This window comes from Dermacentor variabilis, chromosome 2, assembly GCF_050947875.1.
Source record: "Dermacentor variabilis isolate Ectoservices chromosome 2, ASM5094787v1, whole genome shotgun sequence".
Classification (NCBI taxonomy): Eukaryota; Metazoa; Arthropoda; class Arachnida; order Ixodida; family Ixodidae; genus Dermacentor; species Dermacentor variabilis.
In genome coordinates this window covers 110,621,791-110,644,868 of record NC_134569.1, presented here as the reverse complement: position 1 = coordinate 110,644,868, position 23,078 = coordinate 110,621,791, and the positions used below count along the sequence as shown (strand labels likewise).

The 23,078-nt window shown below is 44.6% G+C and overlaps 1 protein-coding gene across 1 annotated transcript in view; it reads left to right on the top strand.

Moving 5' to 3' along the window:
* Nucleotides 1-19,256, top strand: part of LOC142572524 (tudor domain-containing 6-like) — an 81,832-nt gene extending 62,576 nt beyond the window's left edge. Inside the window, exons 21-24 of the mRNA XM_075681690.1 lie at nucleotides 4,885-5,232; nucleotides 9,814-10,083; nucleotides 12,108-12,656; nucleotides 18,620-19,256. Coding sequence (XP_075537805.1) covers nucleotides 4,885-5,232; nucleotides 9,814-10,083; nucleotides 12,108-12,656; nucleotides 18,620-19,144 — 1,692 coding nt within the window. The 3' untranslated portion in view covers nucleotides 19,145-19,256. The remainder of the gene's footprint in view (nucleotides 1-4,884; nucleotides 5,233-9,813; nucleotides 10,084-12,107; nucleotides 12,657-18,619) is intronic.
* The last annotated feature ends 3,822 nt before the right edge of the window (nucleotides 19,257-23,078 follow it).

Genomic DNA, 23,078 nt, shown 5'->3' with positions numbered 1-23,078 from the left:
GTGTTACTGCAACAGGAGAGTTAAAAATCACTGAATGGGTGGCTTGTGTGTGGATGCTTGCATAGATATTTCTCAAACATTTCCGCAGTGGCTTTTTAGTGGTTATTAAAGTAAAGAACATCTTTGCTGTAGACACTATGTCAACACCGTAATAATTTTCGTTGGCAGTTGGCTGATGTAACAGGTTGCATTTGCATCCGAACTTCCACTCATGTTCATGGATGTGCAAGCAGAATCCTCAGCACTTCCTTTGCCACATGCCTCTGTCTACCTAGTGAATGCACCCACAATATTGTTATTGGTTCTCCGTGGTTACCACATTAACTTTGTGGAACTCGTACGTCACTTGAAAGAAAAAGGCCATATCACTTTTCAGTGGATACCAGGCCACTGTGGTATCACAGGAAATGATGCAGATGAGGCAGCTCGGACGTCAGACCAAGAAGACCACTGCGTCCCCATTCCTCCCTCAAGGATAGACGCTGCGAGACAGCTTTTCATTCTAGCATGCACACTCTTGTTAGCTGAGTGGAATGCCGCACATACAAGGTGCACTAGATTGCAGACTCAACCCTTCGCTGCACCTCAGACCTCTGGCCAGAGTGCACTGACGCGAAGTATCTCTTCTGTGTCAGTCGTGGTTGGGAGTTTGCTTCACGAAAGCCTATTCAGCACTCATTCGAATGGCTGACAGTCCAACATATATGCCTGTGACTGTGAGGAGAACATTGACCACCTATTGTGCCGCTGTCCTCACTTTGAAGCACAAAGACAATATATGACCAACGCATTCAGGAAACTAGATTACCATAATGATTCCACTTTTTTGTCAAAAAGAATGATGCAAATTCAGGGGTGCAATCATTACGCAAGTTAAATTTCCCGTGAAAAAAAAAATTTTTTTTCATTTCGCGTTTGCTGCGGGATGACAACAGGTCAACAAGTAGGCGGCTGCCGCTGTATGTAGCGCAGGGCACCAAAACAAGAATGGTGGCCAGCGGAGCAAGCCGAACGCAATTCTTTTTCTTCTCGTGAGTACATTACATACATTAAAATAGTTTCTTCTGTATCAGTTGTGGGGTCTGTCACCCGTGCTCTTGGGACAAAGGAACGACAACACAGTAGTGCAAACAATCACAAAGGCATTTATTGCACCTTTCATAGATCAATGCCTGCTAGCCGAGTTGCTATCCACAAAACATGCCGATGGGCGCGCGACAAATCTAGAAGTCCGACTCACCGCGACCGGAAAACGAGCGAATATGTTCGCCCCATGCTGGATCCCAACGCCTGGTCGTTCGCGCGTACTGTCACGCAAATGGTGGCGCATTCCAAGGCGGCCACGCGAGGCGGTCTCGCAGAAGCATGGGTTGGCGGCGCGCGGGATGTCCACGCCGTTCGCCGACCCGCCGGGGAAGAGCTCGTCCTCCCCTGCGCCCCCAAGTAACCATGCCGTGAGGCGGCGTTAGCAACGCAACACTCGCGCTATCTCTCGCACTGCGCCCCAACCACATCGACCGCTGCGGGCATCACGCAGGCCATGCGGCGGAGCCGGATTACAGGAGACGCGCCATGCGGGAAAAACGTATCAGGGGACGCGCGCGAGTCGCGCATCCCCACACAGTAATAAATAATATCGTTAATATCGGCAAGTTTGCGGCAATAACGTAGCCATGTACACTTTGAGGGGACAGAAACAGAGATGGGTGCGCTTAGCTGCCAGTGACATAGAAACACATGACGGGCATGCTGTGGAAACTGCGGCATTTGTCTTCACTGCTATCCTAATATGGCACGTTTCCGCTAAGGTTGGGCGAATATCTTAGCTGTGTTAGAAGCGTCGGCCTATGAATAGGGTACACTTTTAACATATCAGTGGGAACGTGGCCACTATCGCTCGCGATTTGTTGCATGCTGTTGCGATGCTTGTTTCTCGAACCTCGATCGCCGTTACTATTGGGTAGCGTGGTGTTGTCGGCAGGCTGCAGGCGTCCGGTAGACCATGGCGACCAAGCAGGGACGACATGATTTCTAGTGCGAAACTTGCACTCTTTATTCAGTGGTTGGTGAAGGATAGGATGAATAGAAAGAATGAAGTGAAAAAGTGCGGGGCCCCTTAAATAGGCCCCCTAAAATCGTAGGCGGGATCTTTCTCACGTCAACGTCATGTGACAGGCACTGAGTCTGGTTGTGGATGGGCTGCCAATGCCTGTCCCAGGTGACGTTGCCTCCGCTGGCGGCAACATGTGAGTCGGGAATCGTAGGCGGCTGATCTTTTCTTCTAGGCGACGTCGGTTCGCGGAAAGCGTTCTGCCCTAGAGTGTGGACAGTTCGTGGAAAGGGTTCTTCCCCTTGGTCGCACACACAAAGGGGCCTGTCATCACTGCGGGGCGCCTGCCAGACCGGCGTCCACACGAGACAACCATAGTGAATTAGGAATCCATCCTTCATTACGGTTGAGCAGGGTCTTTCGAGTATCCTTTTTGCCCGGAGTGTTACACGCCAACCGTAACAGTGCCCACGAGTGCAGACGAGAAGAATCGAAAGGCACCCTTTATGTTGTTGTGTTTGACCAAAACCGTTATGAAGCCTACAGATAATAAAGCCGAGGCAGGTTTGTTTGTAGCTTTTTTTTTTTTTCATGGAAGTGCGTAAAGTGATAAAAGGAATGAAATGAGGCATCTGCTTAAGAATGTTGGGTGCCTGGAGACTGCTTGGTATGTCTTCAAGAGTCGTTTGCATTGCATTCGACAGATGGTAAGCGCAATCATCATTAGCTAGACTTGGCACCCGACATCGCTGCGACAAGTTCAGGGTGCGATCATTACACGGGAAAGAAAAAAAATCTAATTTTGACGACAAAATTCAGGGGTGCGATCATTACGTGAGTGCGATCATTATTCGAGTAAATACGGTATTGTCATCTGAGTAAACAGACACTACTAGAACACTGTCCTTACCGATCATCGGCTCAGAAGGAACTAAAAGCTCTTTTGTCATTTCTGAGAATATCTGGCTTGTTCGAGCACCTTTGATTCTGTAGTGCTGTTCGTCCACGTCTCTCTACCCCCATCTCTCTCTTTCTCTCCCTTCTTTCTATTGCCCCTTACCCCAGTACAGGATAGCCAACTGGAATCTTGACTGGCTAACACACTTGTCTTCTCTCTCTCTATCTCTTGTTTTTGCAACTCTGCGAGACGGTCACTGGTGAACTGCCAAGTAATAGATTGTTATGAAGCCCAACAAGCTGATGTGGCATCCTGCAACAACCTATGCAATTTGCATGCTGTTTGCATGTGTGCAGCTAGAATGCATGGAACCTCATCTCGCATGCAAAATTTGTTCCACGCTACATTCAGCATTTTAAACGAACACTGTCAAAAAATTTAAAATTTGAGATGTCTGGTGCGATTCCTTGGCATGGGAGTTGAACTGGTGGTGTCATTTGGTTCACTGGTTTGTGAGCCCACGTCATCGGCAGTGGTCACAGCTGTTTGGTGCTCAGCGGGCTACCAGTTTTGACACTCATTTGGAAGTAACGCCAGTGCAAGTCATAATTATTAACTTAATAATTAATTATACAGTTAAGATGACTGATAATTTGGCACGGACAATTTGTGCCTTCACAATTAGTGGGCACATAGCTACTGATCAAAGCCAAGAAAACGAGAAAGAAAGATTTTGTGTCAGTGCTGCTTTAAAGTCAGTGGGGCATGAAACAGGGGGTTATTCTTTCTTTGTTTTAGGAAGAAAATGGTTCATTATCGTTGCCAATAGGAACATTTTAAAGGTGGCAGAGGGAGGCATTTCTTATGAGGCATGCAAAAGCAGTTGTAGGAAAACCTCATTAATTTGAATTAACTGGACCAAAAAAAAGGTCTGAATTAACCGAACATTGAATTGTCGAGGGTATCAAGAAAACAATAAACATATGCTTACTTCATCAACACGCTTTTATTTAGTAAATGAATCAGCAAAGCCTGTTTCTATTTGGCAGAAAAGCAATGCAGAAGCTGCAATTCTCGTTATCTCGCTACTGATTAGTGCTCGCAGCGGCAAAAGGCCTTGCAAATTCCTTCGCAGCGTGGCCGCGGCATGTTTCTTCCATCTGAGACACGCCTTTCACTACCGCACAGACATCCAACTTATTTCTTTTCCAGTGAGCCAGTCGCAAACAGTTCATCGCAATGTAGCCAGTGCTCTTCATCCTCGACAGCTTTGCACCGAGTCAAAATAGAGTCATGTTTGCCACAACCGCTGCAGACGAAACCACAGCTGATAAGAACCTTGTGCTTCTGAAGGCATGGGGCTGATGCACGCACTCAGTAAAAATGAAACTACCTTTTGCTGTAACAACTGTGGATTAAACTGCGGTCACTATTGATGAGGTCATGGATGGTGACTACACAATTGTGAAGGCATGCGACCGATGCGGCTTACACGATGTTATGCGTGGTGGTAAATGCAAGGGCTTTAAGGGCACAAATAGGAATGAAACGTTCTGGCATTGCTGTCATTCGCGTTCGATTCTGATTGATGACTATGGCGATTTGAACTCTGCCGCTTCGTTTCGGTTGGACGCTAGGGCCATTTTTGCTCTTTTGCGTTGCACATTTGCGGTGCTGTGCACACGCCGAGTTCCAAGGCGTGTTTGAATTAACTGAAGTGCGGCCAAATACATCTGAAATAACGAGAGTTTGATTGCATTAAATAATGCATATGCCTGCCAGCACCAAGGAACGAAGCCGAATTATAAGATTTTCCGAATTATTGGGGTTTTACTGTACCACTATATTCATTCATTTTACTGCCCATTTTCTTACAAGGTTTATTTTATCTACTGGTTAAATGATGGAATGTTTCTTGCTTTTGCATTTTTTGCAGGAGTCTGCACTGCTGGTTGCAGGAGGCCAGGCACCTCAAGAAGAGCCACAGAAGGCGCCTGTTGAGGCCTTGCCACCTCCTGCGCGTATTTCCGAATGTCCGGTTCCCAAGGGCCCATTTGATGCCGTTGTCTCCTCTGTGGAGGGCAACCTCGTGTATGTGCAGCCAATCATCCGCTGCCAAGCCCTCCTGAAGATTACGGAATTACTGGCTGACAAGGCTCGGCGAGACCCTGGTGTCAAGTTCAGCAACTTGCCCGCGGTCAACGAGTGCGTGCTGGCGCTTTATTCAGAAGACGAGCAGTGGTACCGTGCCAGGGTAGTCTCAACAGATGAAGCTGCCTCGACGGTATGCTGAGCTTTCTTTGTAGATGTCTCCACCTGTTGCCATGGCTCAGTGGCTATGGTGTTCTGCTGCTGTACATGAGGTCATGGGTTCGATGACAGGTTGCTGCCGCCGCATTTCATTAGCTCTGCGAAATGTAATGACGCTTGTGCACTTGCATTTAGGTTAGGGGCATACGAATATCCAAATTTTTCTAATAACGAATTGATTGATTTCCTATTTAAATTGAAGATCGAATTGAATAGCCAGTATTTGCAAGTGCGAATACAGTAGAACCTCGTTGATACGTTCCCGTTACGTACAGTTTCCCGGCACCAAAGTTCACAATCGAGAACACAAAAAATGACCCAATAGAATTATCCTCATTTTTTACCGGTTTATATGTTCCCGGAAAACGCGATTTTTCGGCGCCAACGTTGAGTACTGCGCCAAACTGCACTCGCATTATACGTTCTCCGGCCACTAGATTCCATGTAAACAAGAAAATGTGCAAGGTATGCGGATCAGGAACAGTATACAGTGAAACCTCATTAAATCGTTGTTGGCTGGAGCTCGGAAAAATTATGTACTAAACGGTAGTACTGCTTAACAGAAATAATGTGAGATCACTTCTTACCTGTCAAAAACGGAACTCGGGGAAAGTGTGATGAAAGGGCAAAAACACACAGTATCTATTCGTTTCGTGTGCCAAAGTTTGTTATTTTCGTTTGATGCCACAGCGGCCTAGCAGCGACGACATCGGCCTCAAACACCCTTAAGCTACAAGCCAGCCTTTCCACCAGCCCCCTCTTCTCAGCAAACACCCACATGAGGCTGACGTAACGCGCAGCTTCTGCCACTGTCGGGCCTGACTCGCCTGTGCTGTCGCTTTCCTTATCATCCTCATCACTGTTGTTAGACAACACTTAGGCAATAACAGAGGCAATGATGGCGAAAAGTCTTACCTTGAAAAGTTGGACTTCGTAGCGAACATCTTTTCGCAGTCAAGCACCTTCTGCCTCGCATTCCAAATGCCACTCAATGTAGTCAACGGTAGATCCCGCTCATGTGCCGCTGCCAACTTTGTGCCATGTTTGATAGCACAAACTACCGTATTTACTCGCATAATGATCGCACTTCTCTGTCAAAAAAATTGACGCAAATTCAGGGGTGCGATCATTACGCAAGTTAAATTTCCTGCGAAAATAAAAAAAAAATTTTTTTCATTCCGCGTTTGCTGCGGGATGACAACAAGTCAACAAGTAGGCGGCTGCCGCTGTTTGTAGTGCAGGACACCAAAACAAAAATGGTGGCCGGTGGAGCAAGCCGAACGCAATTCTTTTTCTTCTCGTGAGTACATTACGTGCATTGAAACAGTTTCTTCCGTATCAGTAATGAATAATATCGTTAATATCGGCAAGTTTGCGGCAATAATGTAGCCATGTCCACTTTGAGGCGACAGAAAAAGAGATGCGCGCTTATCTGCCAGTGACATAGAAACACGTGGCAGACATGCTGCGGAAACTGCGGCATTTGTCTTCACTGCTATCCTAATACGGCACGTTTCCGCTAAGGGTGGGCGAATATCTTGGCTGTGTTACAAGCGCCGGCGTATGAATAGGGTACCACGCAATCATTCATACTCTCGGAACACTCTTGGGTATTCAAACAAACTACATATTTGTTCCAATTCTCAATTCATTTGGTTTTCTTATACCCAGCGCTTGATAGCATCAGCTGTTATGACAGAAACTTTAATGTTACAGATACTTTAAGATGTAAACATTATCTTATATGTTGATATTAAGGCTGTCTTTATTCAAAAGGTATACAGTCGCCGACCATTTATTCGGACCTCACGGGGACTGCGGAAATGTCCGAATAAACAGCTGTCCGAAAAAGCAAAAGCAGGGCTCGGCAGTAGTCTTGAAGAAATCGTGAATGCGCTGTTGCACGCTGTTCTGTTTACGCGCAATCAGATAAGCCTGAATCTCGGAGAGGGTCATACGGTCACTATAGGCGACTGAAAGCACAGTCGCTGCTTGTACACGCTTCGCATGCGATGGCAGCGTAGCACATGGTGTGCCATCTTCCGACTCGGTCATCGTCCGGTGGTGCGGCAGAAACCTCGCGAATGATCTCGCCGTCGTCGAGTTCTGCGCATGTCAGTACAGCAGTGTCAGCACCTGTGAAACTGCCAAATGAGACAGTGTCCGGAATCGCAATGCAACTGCTGTGCAGATCTCCGCAGAACATTTTCGGCGTCAGTAGGGAGCACATCAGAAGGCGACAAATCCTAGACCTTCCGGTACCCGCTTTCCGGCATGCCCCAGCGCAGTCTGGGCGGGCACTGTCGGCGCCATTAGACACTTGTCGCGATGTTTCCGTACGCCACGTTAAATCATCGCAACCTCGACACAGCACACAAAGCAAACACCACCACGCCGTCACACCAACACCAGTCGTACAAACGGAAAACATGGTCTACTTGCAGCGTCGTGCACAAAGAAACAAACGAATCAGCTGCTGAATTGTCTTGACATGGCTTACTAAGCTGAGACCGGAACTGCTGTAGCAATTCTATCGAACCAGGTAGAAACGATGATGATGAGAGGGGATTTCCAGTAGTGCCACTTCGTGAGGCAGCAAGGAGGCTTCGTTCAAAACAAAAATGGCGTTCAGCAACTCGAACCATGCACCGGTCAGAGTCTGTGCATGGTGCTCTCGATCGAATTAGCTCAAGGAGTGTCCGAAAAATCAGACGAGAGGTTGCAAGGTGTCCGAACTTTCGGCAGTTGTTGTACATTATGGTCTAGGAGAATGGCGGTGCCGCGAAGCAGACCAAATAAGCGAGCATGTCCGAATTTTTGGAGTCCGAAAAATCAGTCGGCGACTGTATAGTTACACCTCAATATAAAGAAGTCTGTAAAGTTGGCAATTTGCTTCGTTATATCGCAATATTCTCGTAAAATTCCTACAGTCACTGGTCAATAAGTACAGTCACCGATCAGTTTTATTGCACGAAAGGGGTCGCAACATTTTCCGATAAATTTAAATGAGAAAAAAAATTGTTGGTTTTGAGAGTTGGCGATGAAGGATATGATTTCATGCCGTGTCGACAATATCTTCACATTGGCGGTACTAATTAAGTATGGCCAGCCACGCTTTTGCATCCACTCTGCACTCATGACTGATTGTGTTGCCCGCAGTGGGGCGATGCTATCCCCCACCCACTGTCACTTGATTGCATTAGAATGAGCTCGCCCTCTTTCCTCCTTGCTTGCTCAGGAAGAGGGCACTTATCAAGCCGCCATCTCTCTCGGTTCACCCTCGCCCGCTTACACAGCACACGGGGCACGATAAGATCTTATCGAACTTCATATGTAACATGATGCTGCTCTGCATCAGTGGTAACTCTTGATTGTGCGCGGCACACATTAATAAAATGAACCTCTCTAAATTCAACCATTTGACCACCTGCATCCACATGAGTTTCTATTTATTGTTCTGGCATCCCTTTGCGGCAGCAGTGAATTTTTGTTATAATGGAATTGTGTATAAACTTGCTTTGCCATATTGAGATACAATGGTGTTCTATAGACAAAAAGTTAGTAAAAGTTGAGATACTTTGTTACATTGAGACTTTCGTTATATTGTTTATTATATTGTGGTTTAAATAGAATATTCTTATCACTTATGGCAATATTCGATTCATAGTTGATTCTGTTCAAGAAGTTTCTTTTTGCATGTACCTATCTTATGGGCACATTACAGAACTGCATAGGGATCAAAATTAGTCTGGAGCCCTCCACTGCAGCATCCCTCATAACCCACTATGCAATTTTTCTTGAGCTTCCCTATCTTCAGAGGACCTTTTTCCCAATTGCTTAACCCTTTGGAGCTTTTTGTTTGTGTGTGTGTGTGCACGTGCACATGCATGCTGCAGAAATTTACCCCTAATGTCATTTCTAAATTGTTGATTGAAAAGGTAGAGTATGATCTATCTACTCAACCAATCACTAATTTGTGAAAAAGTGTCACTCTTTATTAAACCTTACTGGTGCAATACATTCAGTGCATAGAAAAGTTTGTAGAACATCATGGGTATATTAAGAGGTGATAATGGCAGAATACTAAACAGCTGTTCCATTAATGAATTGGCCAAAGTGCACGAAATCATTGTTCGTTTAGTGAAACAAGTTTAGTCAATCTGTAGCCGATATCACTGGCCCAGAAATAACTTGTATACGAAACATGCCAGTGACTGGCTCCAAATTGGAAGTGTATATATATAAGTGGTATTTTAATTCAGTAATATATTCCCCAATAAGTTATACTGATGTGCTACTTGGTTTATAGTCCATCTTGCTTAAGAGATATAAAGAAATATCACAATATTCAGATCTGCAACTTTGTCTTGTCTGCCTTGTCCTGTGTTTTCACACCGTTTTGTGTCCACTCTGAGCCAGATAGCCAACATCATCACTTTTTAGGAAGGCTGGTTGCAGGGGGAACTTGTGGTGCCCCCTTAGGATTAAGCAGTTTTCACAAAGGCCATGAGGCCGCTTAAGAGTGCGCATTTTGTTTCTTTACTATCCTCTGCAGGTTCGGGTTATGTTTGTTGACTACGGCAACACTGAGAACATGACTGTGAAGTTGCTGCTGCCAATGAAGGAGGAATTGGCCATGGAACCTGCCTGTGCAATGGCCGTGCGGCTTGAAGGTGTGCCCGTGCTTGTGCCCCGGGCTCATGACTTCATCTCCAAGGAGGCACTCGTTGTGGAACTGGTTGACGACGCCAAGCCACCACTGGCACGCCTCATGCTTAATGGGAAGTGCATCAACGCTGTCGCTGCTCCCAAGGATGCATCTCTGGTCAGTGGCGCATGCTCTTACCAAATTGTTGTCTTGTTTTAAATGCTAGTCCGATTACCAGCAACTGCCTTATCGATTCTCCTCCCCCTTAGTAGTGTTTACAGCCTTATTTGTAGGCCACCATTTGACACTCTACATTATACACAAGGCATTCCACGTACTTGAGCTGTCTAAAATGGTATTTTGCAGTCATGTACCACCCATAGGGCTGACTGGAAGCGTGCTGAAAGAATACTTGGTTTGGGACGTGTCAGAAAGGCATGCAAGTGCTTTGCACTTGTGGCTGTTAGCATGTGCTTTGAAAGACAAATTTATTTTGTTTTTAGGGTCCTGCATTTAACTGCTTTCTTAATGCAGCACAGATATACATGGCTATGTCGAGTGGCTTGCAACTTCCATTTATGCAGTGAGAAATGCATTGCTGAAGAGCCTCACTACTATTTTTAGTTTGCAAAAGGAGGACATTTTGCACTGGCTTATGCAGAAGTTTTTGGAACTTGGGAACCACACACCAACGAGATCTTATAGTTTGCGCTGAGCATTGTAGAAATACATTACAGTGCAGGCCTGTGTAATAGCTTCACTTATAGCTTTTAACTGAAAATTGCAAAAATTGTTTAGTGAATGTATTATTATAAGCTGCGCCTTAAGCCCCAGTTCAAAAAGGCCATTATGAATTTCAATTTAAATTTGCTATCTGCAGCAAATGGCAACAGAGACAGTGCTGTGGGTGACCAGGAATAAATTTATTTAGAACAGCTTGAGGCAGCGTGGCCACAACACTGAGTAGCGCACAGAGGATTGGTAAAGAGTAGTACAATACGATTTGAAAGTCTATACAATGCAATGCAACAACAACCTTTTAACCAGGAGGCATTAGAAATCAAATAAGATTTGGAAAACAAACAACAAAAATAATTTTCAATTCAGACATGATATTGTAATAAAGAGCCATTAAAGGGACTCTAAAGCGAAACAATAAATCAGTTTAGACTAATGAAGCACTGCTTGAGAACCCTGCAGGCAGTCATTTAATAAAAAAATAGTTTGATTATTAGGTGAGAAAATCAAGGTCCAAATATCAGTATTTGAATTTCACGCCGAAATCCCAACGCCGGTACGTCAGCGTGACATCAGGGATTCCAAAGTATGTTTTCGCATTTGGGCCGCGTTGGCTAAATAAAGGTTCCCGAAACTTGCCATGTTTAATATTTGGTTCCTTTAGAACACAATGTAGTCAATCTGTACCGCTATATATATAATTAGTAGGTGCTAGAATATTCCATCAAAATCCAAGACGTCACAGCCCCCAGGTGCGGTAACTTAAGTAGGCGTCGCCACCCGTATTTCGTTCTTGCGCTTTTTCTGGCTTACCTAACGTCTTATTGTTGTAAGAGTGGTGTTTTTGGTGTTGTAGAACGGTAATTTATTGATGCAGATGGAAATCATTTTTCACTTTAGTGTCCCTTTAAGCAGCACAATGTAGTACAACACCCGAAAAAGTTCAAGGCACACAAAGTTGTATCACAGGTTGACAGGAATTTTCGTGCCAGAAAAAGCGAAAAACCTAGTCAGTCTTTGCTAATATAAGCATTGATATTCATGCCACAGCAGGAAGGCAGAGGAAAGGAGAAAAAAAATGTGGTTACAAGAAGGTCAGTGTAGTAGCATTGAGGTTGCACCAATAAGCATACACTGTACCTTGCAATTCCCGGCTGTGTGCTTACTCATAGAGCTGTTAAGGAGGTAATCATTTCCTTTTTCCTTTTTGTTCCGAAGACTTCTTTGAGCGACTGTTAGCTCAATTGTCAGAAGTAGTGTGTACAATTATACTTCAAGCATGGCGCCGGCTTGTGCATGGATGACCTCAGTGGCCCACTAGGTTTTTCTCGCTGACATTGTCATGCACTGTTGAATAACACCGTACCACCTCTCTGTAGCGCTACATTTGTGCCCGATAGTCGCTGCGCCAGCAGTCTGCAACTGGGAAGCGACGTTTCTGCCTCACCTTACATCGTTTGCAGGAGGCTGTCCAGATTCCACAGGGGCAACTGCCATCAGGTCGCACTGAGGCCACCGTACTCCACCGCATAGACAACTCTATTTACCTCCGCACAGCTGCTGGCAGTGAAATGCTGAAAAAGCTACAACCAGAGCTAGCTGCCTATGCTACCGCATCAGATGTACCTGAGAAAGTGGCTGTTGGTGAGGTTGTGTGTGCGCTTCACCCAAAGGATCATACATGGCAGCGTGCAAGAATTGTTGGAACAGCTGAGGACATGTTCAGCCTGTTTTTTCTCGATACCGGCACTACGGGGACCCAGGCGAAGCTTCACTTGCGTTCGTTGCCTCTTGACAGAGACTGCTGCCTAGAACCAGCGCTGGCCATCAGGGCACAGCTTGATGGCGTTAGAAGACTGAGCGACGCTCTAGTGTCTCCGCTCACGGAGGAAGTTGTTTTTGTTGAAACAGTGGAATCCGATGATGGGCCTACCCCCTCGCCAAGTGTGCGCATCTTTAGCAAGTCTGGGGAATGCATTACGGACATTTTGCGCACTCTGGTCGCGAGGCGGGTGAGTCGCTGTGTGACTGCCGTGGTTATGTCATGTTCTTCACATTGTAGGGCACGCTCAAAGGTGTATTGATAACACTGATGTGGCTTTCTCGGTTTGCAGACCGATTGGCTAAAGTTGTATTTTTCAGTTCTAGTGTAACCTTGTTTCAGAGCACAAGGCAGACGTGTTTGAGATATTGAAAGAAAGTATTTGAAGATGGGGGCGAAGCATTATACAAAACATTTACTCAGCCAAGTACTAAACACCCAAATTCAAAATGTATCAGAGTACGAGAGTAGAGTGCAAAGTGCTGCGAAATGCTATTTTGTTACAATAAGATGCAAACTTTGAAAATATGAGACAATGCACAAAAATGATTTTAGTGTTATTTAACCGCATTCTATTGTCAAACAAAGTAAAGGGCTGAATTGTCAAACACATATGTTTGCGTTCAGAGAGAGCTGCCTTCCTAAATTTGGATTAGCTATCCTGCCCCTCTTATGAGATATTGTTGCCAACACTGAAAAGCTGCTCTACAGATGCACTCAACAGAATAGCAACATTGTGCTAAGAAATAGCTCTGAAGTGAGGCTTATTTCAATACTGATGTTACGTCTTGGTCCACACTATCATAGGCTAATTAGGCATGTAGTTCTCTGCACAGCTGCTATTTCACTGTGGTTTGCCTGCGAGTTAAGAAAATTGGCCCCATGCCGGCTTTTGTGCATGATAATGTCACAATGATGGTTAGTAACATGAATGCAGCTTTTTGCACTCGAGACAAGGACAAAGAAGAGGCTGAGACACACGAGTGCAGAACCTCAGAACCAGTTTCGGCAGTCCTACCAACGTGCCCAAACAGTGACTTTAGTTGGTAACATGCCAGTATATGTTGTGAGTCAAGTACTTAACAAGGCAATGCAATTCGGCACTTTAAACCAGTCAACACTGGTTAAAGCAGGCATTCGGAAAACTATCTTATGGAAGAGTGCAAAAAGCGATAAAAGGGAAACCGAGGGGCCTGATTTTTGTATATTCAGAACTATATGAAGCCAACAGTCAGTTGGCTTCATATGTGAAAGTGTACAATGCACCATATTTCTGCATAAATAATGTGACCATAATGCGAGAGATATATGGCTTTATATGGTCATGATTAACAAAACTGATCCCCTCGGTTCCCATTCTTCTCTTGTTTATTCATTACGAGGGTGTCAAATCTGGTAGCCTTGATGTCATTAGGTAGCATGCGAGGGTTTATTAGCCACGTGCCCGCTCTCCTAAAATCACATGTTACGTGGCGCCATTGGGCAAAAAAGGATGTTCAACATCTGCCCACCTTGACTTTGAGTGGCGCTGGCTAACACTCGTAGAGCTATGTCTAGTAAACATAAATACCCAAATCAGTGAACGGTTTGATAGCCATCGCTGTAGCACAATTGGTAGCGCCACACACAGGTTGTGGGTTCAGCTCTTACCGGCAACATGTTATCTTTTCGTCCACTTTTATTTCCCTTTCTTTATTATTTTCTACATTTCAGTTTCAACTATAGCTAATTTCCCAGATGGGTTCCTTGCTTCATTCTCTGTTGGCTTTATATCGTCATGATTAACAAAATCGAGCTCCTTGGTTCCTCTTCTCCTCTCGTTTATATATATATATATATATATATATATATATATATATATATATATATATATATATATATATATATACACACACACACACACACACACACACACACACGCAGACACACAGGTGAAGTGATGCTGCAAAGAAACAAGGAAACAATGCATAAAAGTGGATGGCCACAAGGCTTCATTCATCATTATTGCAAACTGCCGTCGCAAAATAAAGTGACAGGGCGAGAGTGCATGCACGATTTACTCATCACTGCTGGCCTCTTTGTCACTATCGTTGAGAATGGCATCGTTCTCAGTTCCACGAAGATTATTATACAGATCGCGCTTCAGGAAGTGCCCGCAGCACAATCAAACTCTGCATAGCTTTTAACGAACTGTGGAGCGATCCACCGCGCAACCTTATAGACCACTCGCGTGGCACACCTGCACAATAGTGCTAATCGTCTTGCTCAAGGCTACGATTCATATGCTTTAACCACACTGAGGCTACGCCAAGAGCCTCCCATATGCCTGAAATGTGCAGTGGCAACTCGCAGCTTGCTGTTCTTGCGCAAGAAAGGCACTTTGCCACACTCGTCTTTGTGCCACCCACTCGGATGGCACGCCTTCTTTGCCCCTCTGTTGTCTCCCTTCCACCTCTCCGACATCGACGAGCGGGTGGAATGGAGACAGGAGAGTGGCATGCAAGGCCATTGATGCTATGCAACAGAGGCGCACGTGCAAAGGTGTGGCGAAGCACATTGCATTTTTTTTTTTTTTAGGTAATGTGGTGAAGGCATGCCTGCAGGGTGCATGGCACTAAGGCGGGTGTGACGAAACTGTTTGCACTTTTTTCCTCCTGAGGATATTGCATTATTCTTTTTGGCGCACACGCCTGGTAGTCAGATTTAATTGTTAGAACCGATAACACAGCATGGGAGCGTTGTAGTAAGCGGTTTGTTTTACCATGGAACACATACAGAAAATGACAATTCATTGGCGGCTCATTTTCTGTATGTGTTCTATGGTAAAATAAATCGCTTACTACAATGCTCCCATGCTGTGTTACCGGTTCTAACAATTAAGAGAAGGGAAGCATAGCAGGGGGTGGCAGAAAGTTAGGTGGGCGGATGAGATTAAGAAGTTTGCAGGAACAACATTGCCACAATTAGCACATGACCGGAGTAATTGGAGAAGTATGGGAGAGGCCTTTGGCCCTGCAGTGGGTGTAGCCAGGCTGATGATGACATACAGAAAATGACAATTCATTGGTGGCTCGTGGTTATACCCGATATATTCTTAAAACAGGTATTGTTGTGTGTTTGACTATGCTCACACGATAATTATGTACAGTATCTACAGTAGAGAATTTAAGATACATACACATCAGGCTGTGGATGCCTGTCTCAAAGCACCGTTGTACACGGTATCCATTGCACACATGAGCAACGATCAGTGTTGACAGCTGATGGTTGTGAAGCATATGCCTCTGCTGCGGTTCCCACGGTAGAGTATTGATGGTATTGAATCGAGGTGCATAAGCTGTCAGTGTTCATAAAAAGCATGCCTACTAATGCCTTTACTGTCACGAACTTAGGACCTATATTTTGAGGGTTGCAGTCCACTCATGACAATTTGCACCCTAACCTTAAAAAAAGCAATGCAGTGGTATGGCCCATTGTAAAGCACAGTGCTTGCCTTTATCTGTTGTAGCCAAATGTACTGGGCTAGCCTCTCTAATAGCATGCTCAGGTTCTTTGAGTGGCCCTCATGCAGTGAGGCCATTTCGTGTTGTTGACAGTGGCTTTACTGTGCGACTGCTCGTAGCCTGTGAACCGTTCTTTTTTTCGTATGGCAGCAATAGGGCTTCCAGTCTGATAGTGCGCACAGACAGCACTGCATGGATTTTGGTTCATTATTGTAGCTTTTGTTCATACCTTGGCGAAAGACCTGGTGCATTTTTATTTTATTAAAATTTTATTTCGATTGAGAAATGCACTCGGTAAGGTGCAGTACACGTGAGAAATATGAGAGGGGTGAGAGAAATGTTGTGTGGACATTGACGAAACCAGGTGCCAAACACTAGGTTATTAGCCCAATCTGTGAGGTTTATCATGAACTTGACATTCTTTTGCAGAAAAGCATCAACTGAGGCTCTTTAATGGCTTTAGAGTTAAATTTGTGACTGAACACAGTTGAATCTTCGTACAGTAGCGTCAACATAACACAGTTATTTTGTTTTTGTTTCTTAATTTAAGTTTTATTGAATATATTGTGTATTTACTACTACAATTAGCAGAGCTGTTTTGTTCTGCAGTTTTTATTTAATGCCTTCGTGCACAGAGTTTTTGTTACAAGGGCGGAGAAAACTAAAAAGCACCTTCCTCTCCAATCATTATGTTCTAGGCTATACCATTCTGTGTGACAAAGCCGATGCCACTTATTAGCTCATCTATCACCTTCATCCACTTATTGTAACTTGCCTTGTTCATGAGTGAACGAGGCCTCTTTAGGAAGCTAAAACGTCAGCCCCTTTGACAACACCACTTCGGTCAGTGTTCTGTCTTTTTTTTTTCTTTTTTTTTTAATATATATATAGGGGCCCTGAAATGCCTTTTGAGCATAGTAAAAAAATGTTGCCGGCCTGTCATAGAGGCTGCTGTGAACATGTGAGCCAAATATTACTGCACTGCATGCAGCAAGAAATTTACAATCTACTGTCAAACACAGCGAAAAATTGCTTGCTCTCACTGCCGTGGTGTCTTGCAGTGTCATCAAAAGCAGCTAGCTCACCAATGCTGTTGGCTGATTTATTGATCGCGAGAGCATTCTCTGTAACACATAATTGCTAATTTTGAGTTAATTAGGTTAAAAATATACATGTATGTAATTTCAAAAAGACAGGAAAGTCATTTCGTCTTTGCACTGCACATAGCTGCGTCAGCTGTGCATAACCTCTGCGATGGTAGCGGCATGCTGCGTAGCGTAGTCTACTGTGGCCACCGTGGGGTGCCGCGACGAGTCCTTTCGCCGCTGTGACAGTCAGCTTGTGGCCGGGGCTTTGCTCACATGTCTTCTCCACTGTGTAGTTTCCAACATGCTAGCGGAGATGAAAGGAAAGTCTGGTATCGCTACAATAACTCCACTTATAGTTGAATTCTGAACATCTTTGTGGCATGAGGTTCATGAGACAACATCCTTTAATAGTGGAGCCATTCTATGATTAGTCCAAGATTGTTTCAGGGCCCCTTTAAAGGGAAGCATTTTTGACAACCCTCTCGGACTTCCCTGGCTGTGGCTGCTGCTGTTGTCTTGCTGAATAGCGGCAGGATAGCAGTACCATTTTTGCTACCCTTATACTTATAGGTTTCCAGGCTACTGGCCTGGAATTTTCTACGAAATTACTTGGTGATAAACAAATCATACATAAATATCCTTATTGTAGCAAATATGCTTCTAAAGTAAGCGAGCAGAAATTAAGAAATACAAGGCAATATAAGAGTTGTCACATTGCACAGCACAGCTGTGCAAAAGAGTACATGCGCGCGTGCCAGTTTCTGTTGCGCCAAAGCTGTAATACCGGAATGTGCAAATTTATAGCATTTCATTACCCGCTTCACATAGATTCCAAAATGTGCTTTAGTGCAATTTCTTTTTCTAATATGGCCCAGCAAAAGATGCCATTCAAATGTAACGGTGGTTAGCCGTAAACCGTTTATCGCTTCTGACTACATAAACCTGTGCGTTACTGATAGTACCACTTCTCTTTTTCTTACACACGTGCTTGCATTGGATATGGCACGTGGTTCCAAGCACTAGATGAGAATAGAATTGCCTATGGGAATTATGTGTTGCTTGCTCAAAAACAGGTGTGTGTATTTCTGCTTGCATTGGAAGCAGATAAGCAGAAGGGGGCTATGTTGCGCTGAATGGAGTGGCCTAATGTGCATGCCACTTCTGTAGATGATGCTCGGTCTGGAGGACTCGTCATGTGCATCCACCTAGCTTCACTACTTTCACAGATGCGCCCTATGACACAGTGCTTACCGTCATATTGGTCTACATTCCTTTGAGATTATTGCAAAAATTGGAAAGCTGTACCTGTGGGTACTGGCCTCCAACTAATAAGAAGTATTCCACAGTCAGTCATTTACCAGGTGGTAGTGCACTCATTCACTCGCACTTCAACTAGCTGTTTCATGCTGTGTACTATCAGTCAATGCAAGCTGTTATCTGGTTGGACTAGTGCTACATCATTTCCATTTGGGTTGCATTCACATCCCTGTCTTTGCCTGAGCATCTTGTACTTGCCAAGCGAAAAAATTTGTAATTATTCTTCTTAACGTTTTTTCTTTTAGGCACCAAAGAAGACATTCTCGGAAAGGCCTCTACCTGATGGACGTACAAAGGCTGTCATTACACATGTTGCCGACCCTGGTGGGCTGTTCTATCTGCAGCAGTCCAGCCTGGCTTCTGAATTGCAGACCATGATGGCCGAGCTGAATAGCTCGGTTCCAAACACGCCGCTACCTTCACCAGTGCTTGGTGATGCAGTGTGTGCACGTTATGCTGCCGATGGGATCTGGTATCGAGCAGCAGTGCTTTCTGTGCCCGAGGATGGCAAGTGCAAGGTGTCGTTTGTGGACTTTGGTAATGACGACTTCGTGCCAGTTGGTGACATCAGGCCCCTTGCTGAAAAGTTCAAGAGCATACAAGTCATCGCGAACTGTGTTGCGCTTCAGGGCGTCAAGTCTGTTGCCAAAGAGTGTGTGGCGCAGTTGCTCAACATTGAGGTTGAGCTTGAAGTTGTGGATACATCAAGCCAGCCGTGCAAGGCAAAGCTTTATGCAGAGGATCAGTGCCTCAACGAACTGATTGAATGAAACCGAGAGCAGTAACTCGGAGGACGTTAAGTTTTGATTGCTTTGTAATTAGTCCAACAAAAGCGATGTTTTCCGTTCCTAAAAGTACAAATAAACTTTTTGGAGTGTTCCAGGGGTCTTTTCAGGTGCAAGTCAATTTGCATTTTACTGAGCACTCATTCAGGCTCATCATAGCATTGTTGTGTAGAAAGTGAAACAATGTGATTTCTTGTTTGTTTCGTTCGACATCTGTTTAAACAAAAGTACTTTGGTGCATCTAGTGCCGTTGTTTCTGCATTGCACACAGCAGGGATGAAAGAAGAAAAAAAGAACACGGTTGATTTTAGCACGGACATATTGGCCATTTGTGAGCAAATAGTAAAAATCAGGAAAGGCCATGGCAGAAATATGGTATTTTGTAGTCTGTAGGAGGTCTATGCTCTAGGCTGAATGGAATGCTTCAGAAACACTGGAATTAACACAGGCTGTTATTATTGCCCCCATGCGAACTGGGAACTGTTTGCGATAGCCTTTGTTGAAAGCACATGACACATCGTCCATTGCTAGTCGCACTGTAGAAACTGAAAGTTAATAGTATTACAGGAAAGAGTGCATCATGAGAGGGAGGCAAATGCCAGCTGTCATTTATACCTAGAGAGAAAACTGTGTCTGAGAGTTATGCGATTCATGCCCCACTAGCGTGTCACACTTTGGAGAAGGAATTTCCTAATTTCGAAAGCCTTTTTAACCCTTTGAAGACGAGGCTTATAAATGCCCCCCCCCCCCCCCATTTTTTATTTTCAATCTGAATGTGCAAAACACATGAAAAATATGCATGTTCAACCAAAAAGAAAAAAAATTATTTGCGGGAACTTAACTTTCCTTGCCATGAGAAACTAGGCCACTTTATGAAGGCTTTAGTAATTATTTTTTTTTGTTGGTATTATCATGGTTACAATGTCATGCTATATATCAATCTATAGCTAAATGCTTATACTTTCTAAAGATACTAATTTTAAAAACAAATGTTAGGGCTTAATGTGTAATGTTATTTGTGAGAAGAAAAATTTATTGAAACATGGCTAAAACATTTGCATTGTTGCATCGATAGCATAAAACGAAAAAAAAAAACCGAAGGAATAAATCTGAAATACACAATGTTTTCACAACGATTACCTATAACATGTAAAAGTTTCAACCTTCTAGGTCATGAAAAGGAGGAGGAGAAGGAATAAACGTTTATTTTTGAAACAGTATCCCGGGGTAAGCCTCGGTTCTACTCTAGGTGGGCGGCAACCTCATTCCAGGAACCATCTAACATGAGTTTTTTTTTTATGTTTTCTGCCTAGTGGTTCCAAGGGCCTCCTCCATCATCCAAACTAAAATCCGATGATCTACATTCGTCCCCAGAATCACTGCTGCTAGATTCATCTAAATCACTTTAGAATGCAATAGAATCGCAAGAATGACGTTTGAGCAAGCGCCTGGCGACCGAAGCGTCTGCCATTTTCACGACCGAATGATATGAACCACGCTCTATGTACTGCTGTTAAAACTCGCAGCTCCTGCGGAGGGTGAGCGGGGGGGACTACTCGAGGAAACGAAAATTTAGCTCTCGGGCAATAAACCAGACGGCACAGCAAGTTCATAGGAGCACTAGCAGTATTAACTTCTTGCACAGGGCATTGTAAGGTATGGCGAGGAAAGAGTTACGCAATAGGAAGGAAACACCATGCTGAAAACTGGAAGTGGGCTTCACCCAAGCTGCCGATGGCTTTGATTGGAATTTGTACAGGCAGTTATGTGGGACCTATGGGTGTACATTTCATTTGCTTTACATCGCTTGTGTTACACCAGTGCTTGTGGATATCTTGGATCGGTCTCTCTTCTGACTGCTTTCAAAGGAATGCAAAGTCGTATGGCAAACTTACTGCTCGTCCCATGTTCCTGCTCTAAACCAACAAATGATGCTTGTTGCCTGTCATTCAGTGCCGGCCGAAAACATTTAGCCGGATACTTCATATTTAATACTGAAACTCGGCAAGAAAGAAAAAGAATTCTGGTATGTTGTCTGTAGGCAACACTTGTCTATAAAGGGTTAAAAACATTGCTTTGTGGACATCTTTCGTGAAAAAGACCATCTATGCTGTGCACGAATCTATGGAGAGAATGTAATAGAAAGGCACAGATGGCCTGTTGACATGCTTGCTACTCCACACTTCAGGGCATGATAGCATGAAGTTAGTACAAACAAGTATACTAACTTTGTGAACAACAGGGGTTAGTAGTAATAATTAGAGGCTGCTGGTCTACCGGCACGCTGAATGTATGGTTAAGCATCGTGTGCACATAGAGGCATTGTCTTTTATGTTGTTTGCCTGCAGAGCAGCAGGCTAGAAGCATGCCACACAATCAAAGTGATCTCTCCACCTTTCTCTTGTGAACGTTTCTCTCTGCCTCAGATGTCTGGGCTCGCTGTTTCCACATGAGGGAAATGTTTTATACCAATATGTTAAAATTCTTACCCAGCATTACTGCAACTTTGCTCATATGTGCACAATGCTTTACATTTTTCAGTAACATTAACTTCACGATTTTACTCACTGGCACCTGACAGAGCATGCTAAGGGACAGCTCACTGCATGCATAATGAACTCTGCTCACACGTGTGTTAATTTTTTTTTTCTAACCTAGTTTCTCATAACTGGCGTTATTTGTGGGCATATTGTCTGCAACAGACACAGCAGGCATGGTTGAAACATTGCATCCATTACGTTTAGTGTGTCGGTAATGTATGGTGCACTGCTGCTGTTGTGTAGTAAGCATTCATGGATGTCTAAAGCAGTGCCATTGAGGAACCGGCTCCAAGCACACCGCAGAAAGCTCCAGCATGTCTCTGTGATGTACGCAGCAAGAGGAGATGGTTCTAAAAGCAGGCCTAACGGATAGAGACGCAAGAGAGAGGTAAAGCATGTATACAGCACTCTTGTGCCTGTTCAGCTTTTAGTTTACAGTCTGTGAAGACGACAGGAAAGACGCATTGTTCTCACTCCTAGGATAGGCTGTGTAGATTTTTATGAGGACAGTGGTGGTGGGTGGAAACTTGATCATAATTTAAAGGGGAAAGAAACTAGAACCCGTGAAAGGAAAACGTCCAGGCACAGATATATCTGTCCCAGCAACTGCGGAGCGACGACAACGATGGACTGTTGACCATGGCATTTGGATTTCTCGCACGCGGCTATCCGTATTGAATACCACGTTGGGAACTCGTAGCAACCTTTCGACTTACGATAATGCATATTGATTCCTAGACCGCTGTAATACGCGCTGCACTATGATGTTTGCATGTATGCAAGTGCTGTGCACAGTCGGCAACGGAGGAATCGTGATAATGCAAGGAACACATACACTGCGCCAAGGGTAGATTCGCGTTAGCACGCGCAGCCGTAGCTGAAGAACTTCGACGGCATTCAAAAAGATCCTAGCACATGGCGACGCACGAATTCCGAGTGCAGTGGCGCGTTCCCATTATCGCATCACTCGATCCCATGCCGAGGAGACCGACGTTGGTAGATTCATTAGCGGGGGGCGGCCATTTGGCCATGCATTGTAAGCGATGCGGGTGCGTGCCTGCGTTTGATACCACGTGTGTGCTTGGTAAGGGAGGCATAAGGTGTGGGCGCGAAATTTGTGAGGCATATCACATTGACAGGGAAGGTGATAACTGTGTCAGCACGGCATCACTTGCCTTGTCCAAAAAAGAAAAAAAAATGCACTTACAGAACAGTCTGCCACATTTTGATTAGAATGTGCCCTTAGTGTTTTAACCCTGTGTGCGCATGCACCACCGATCAATGTATATATGTACCTTCGCTCGCAGTAAAAACCTCGGTTGATGTTTAGCGCTCGTCCTGTCGTCTTCTCTGTCTGTGTCCCTGCTATTTTGCGCTAG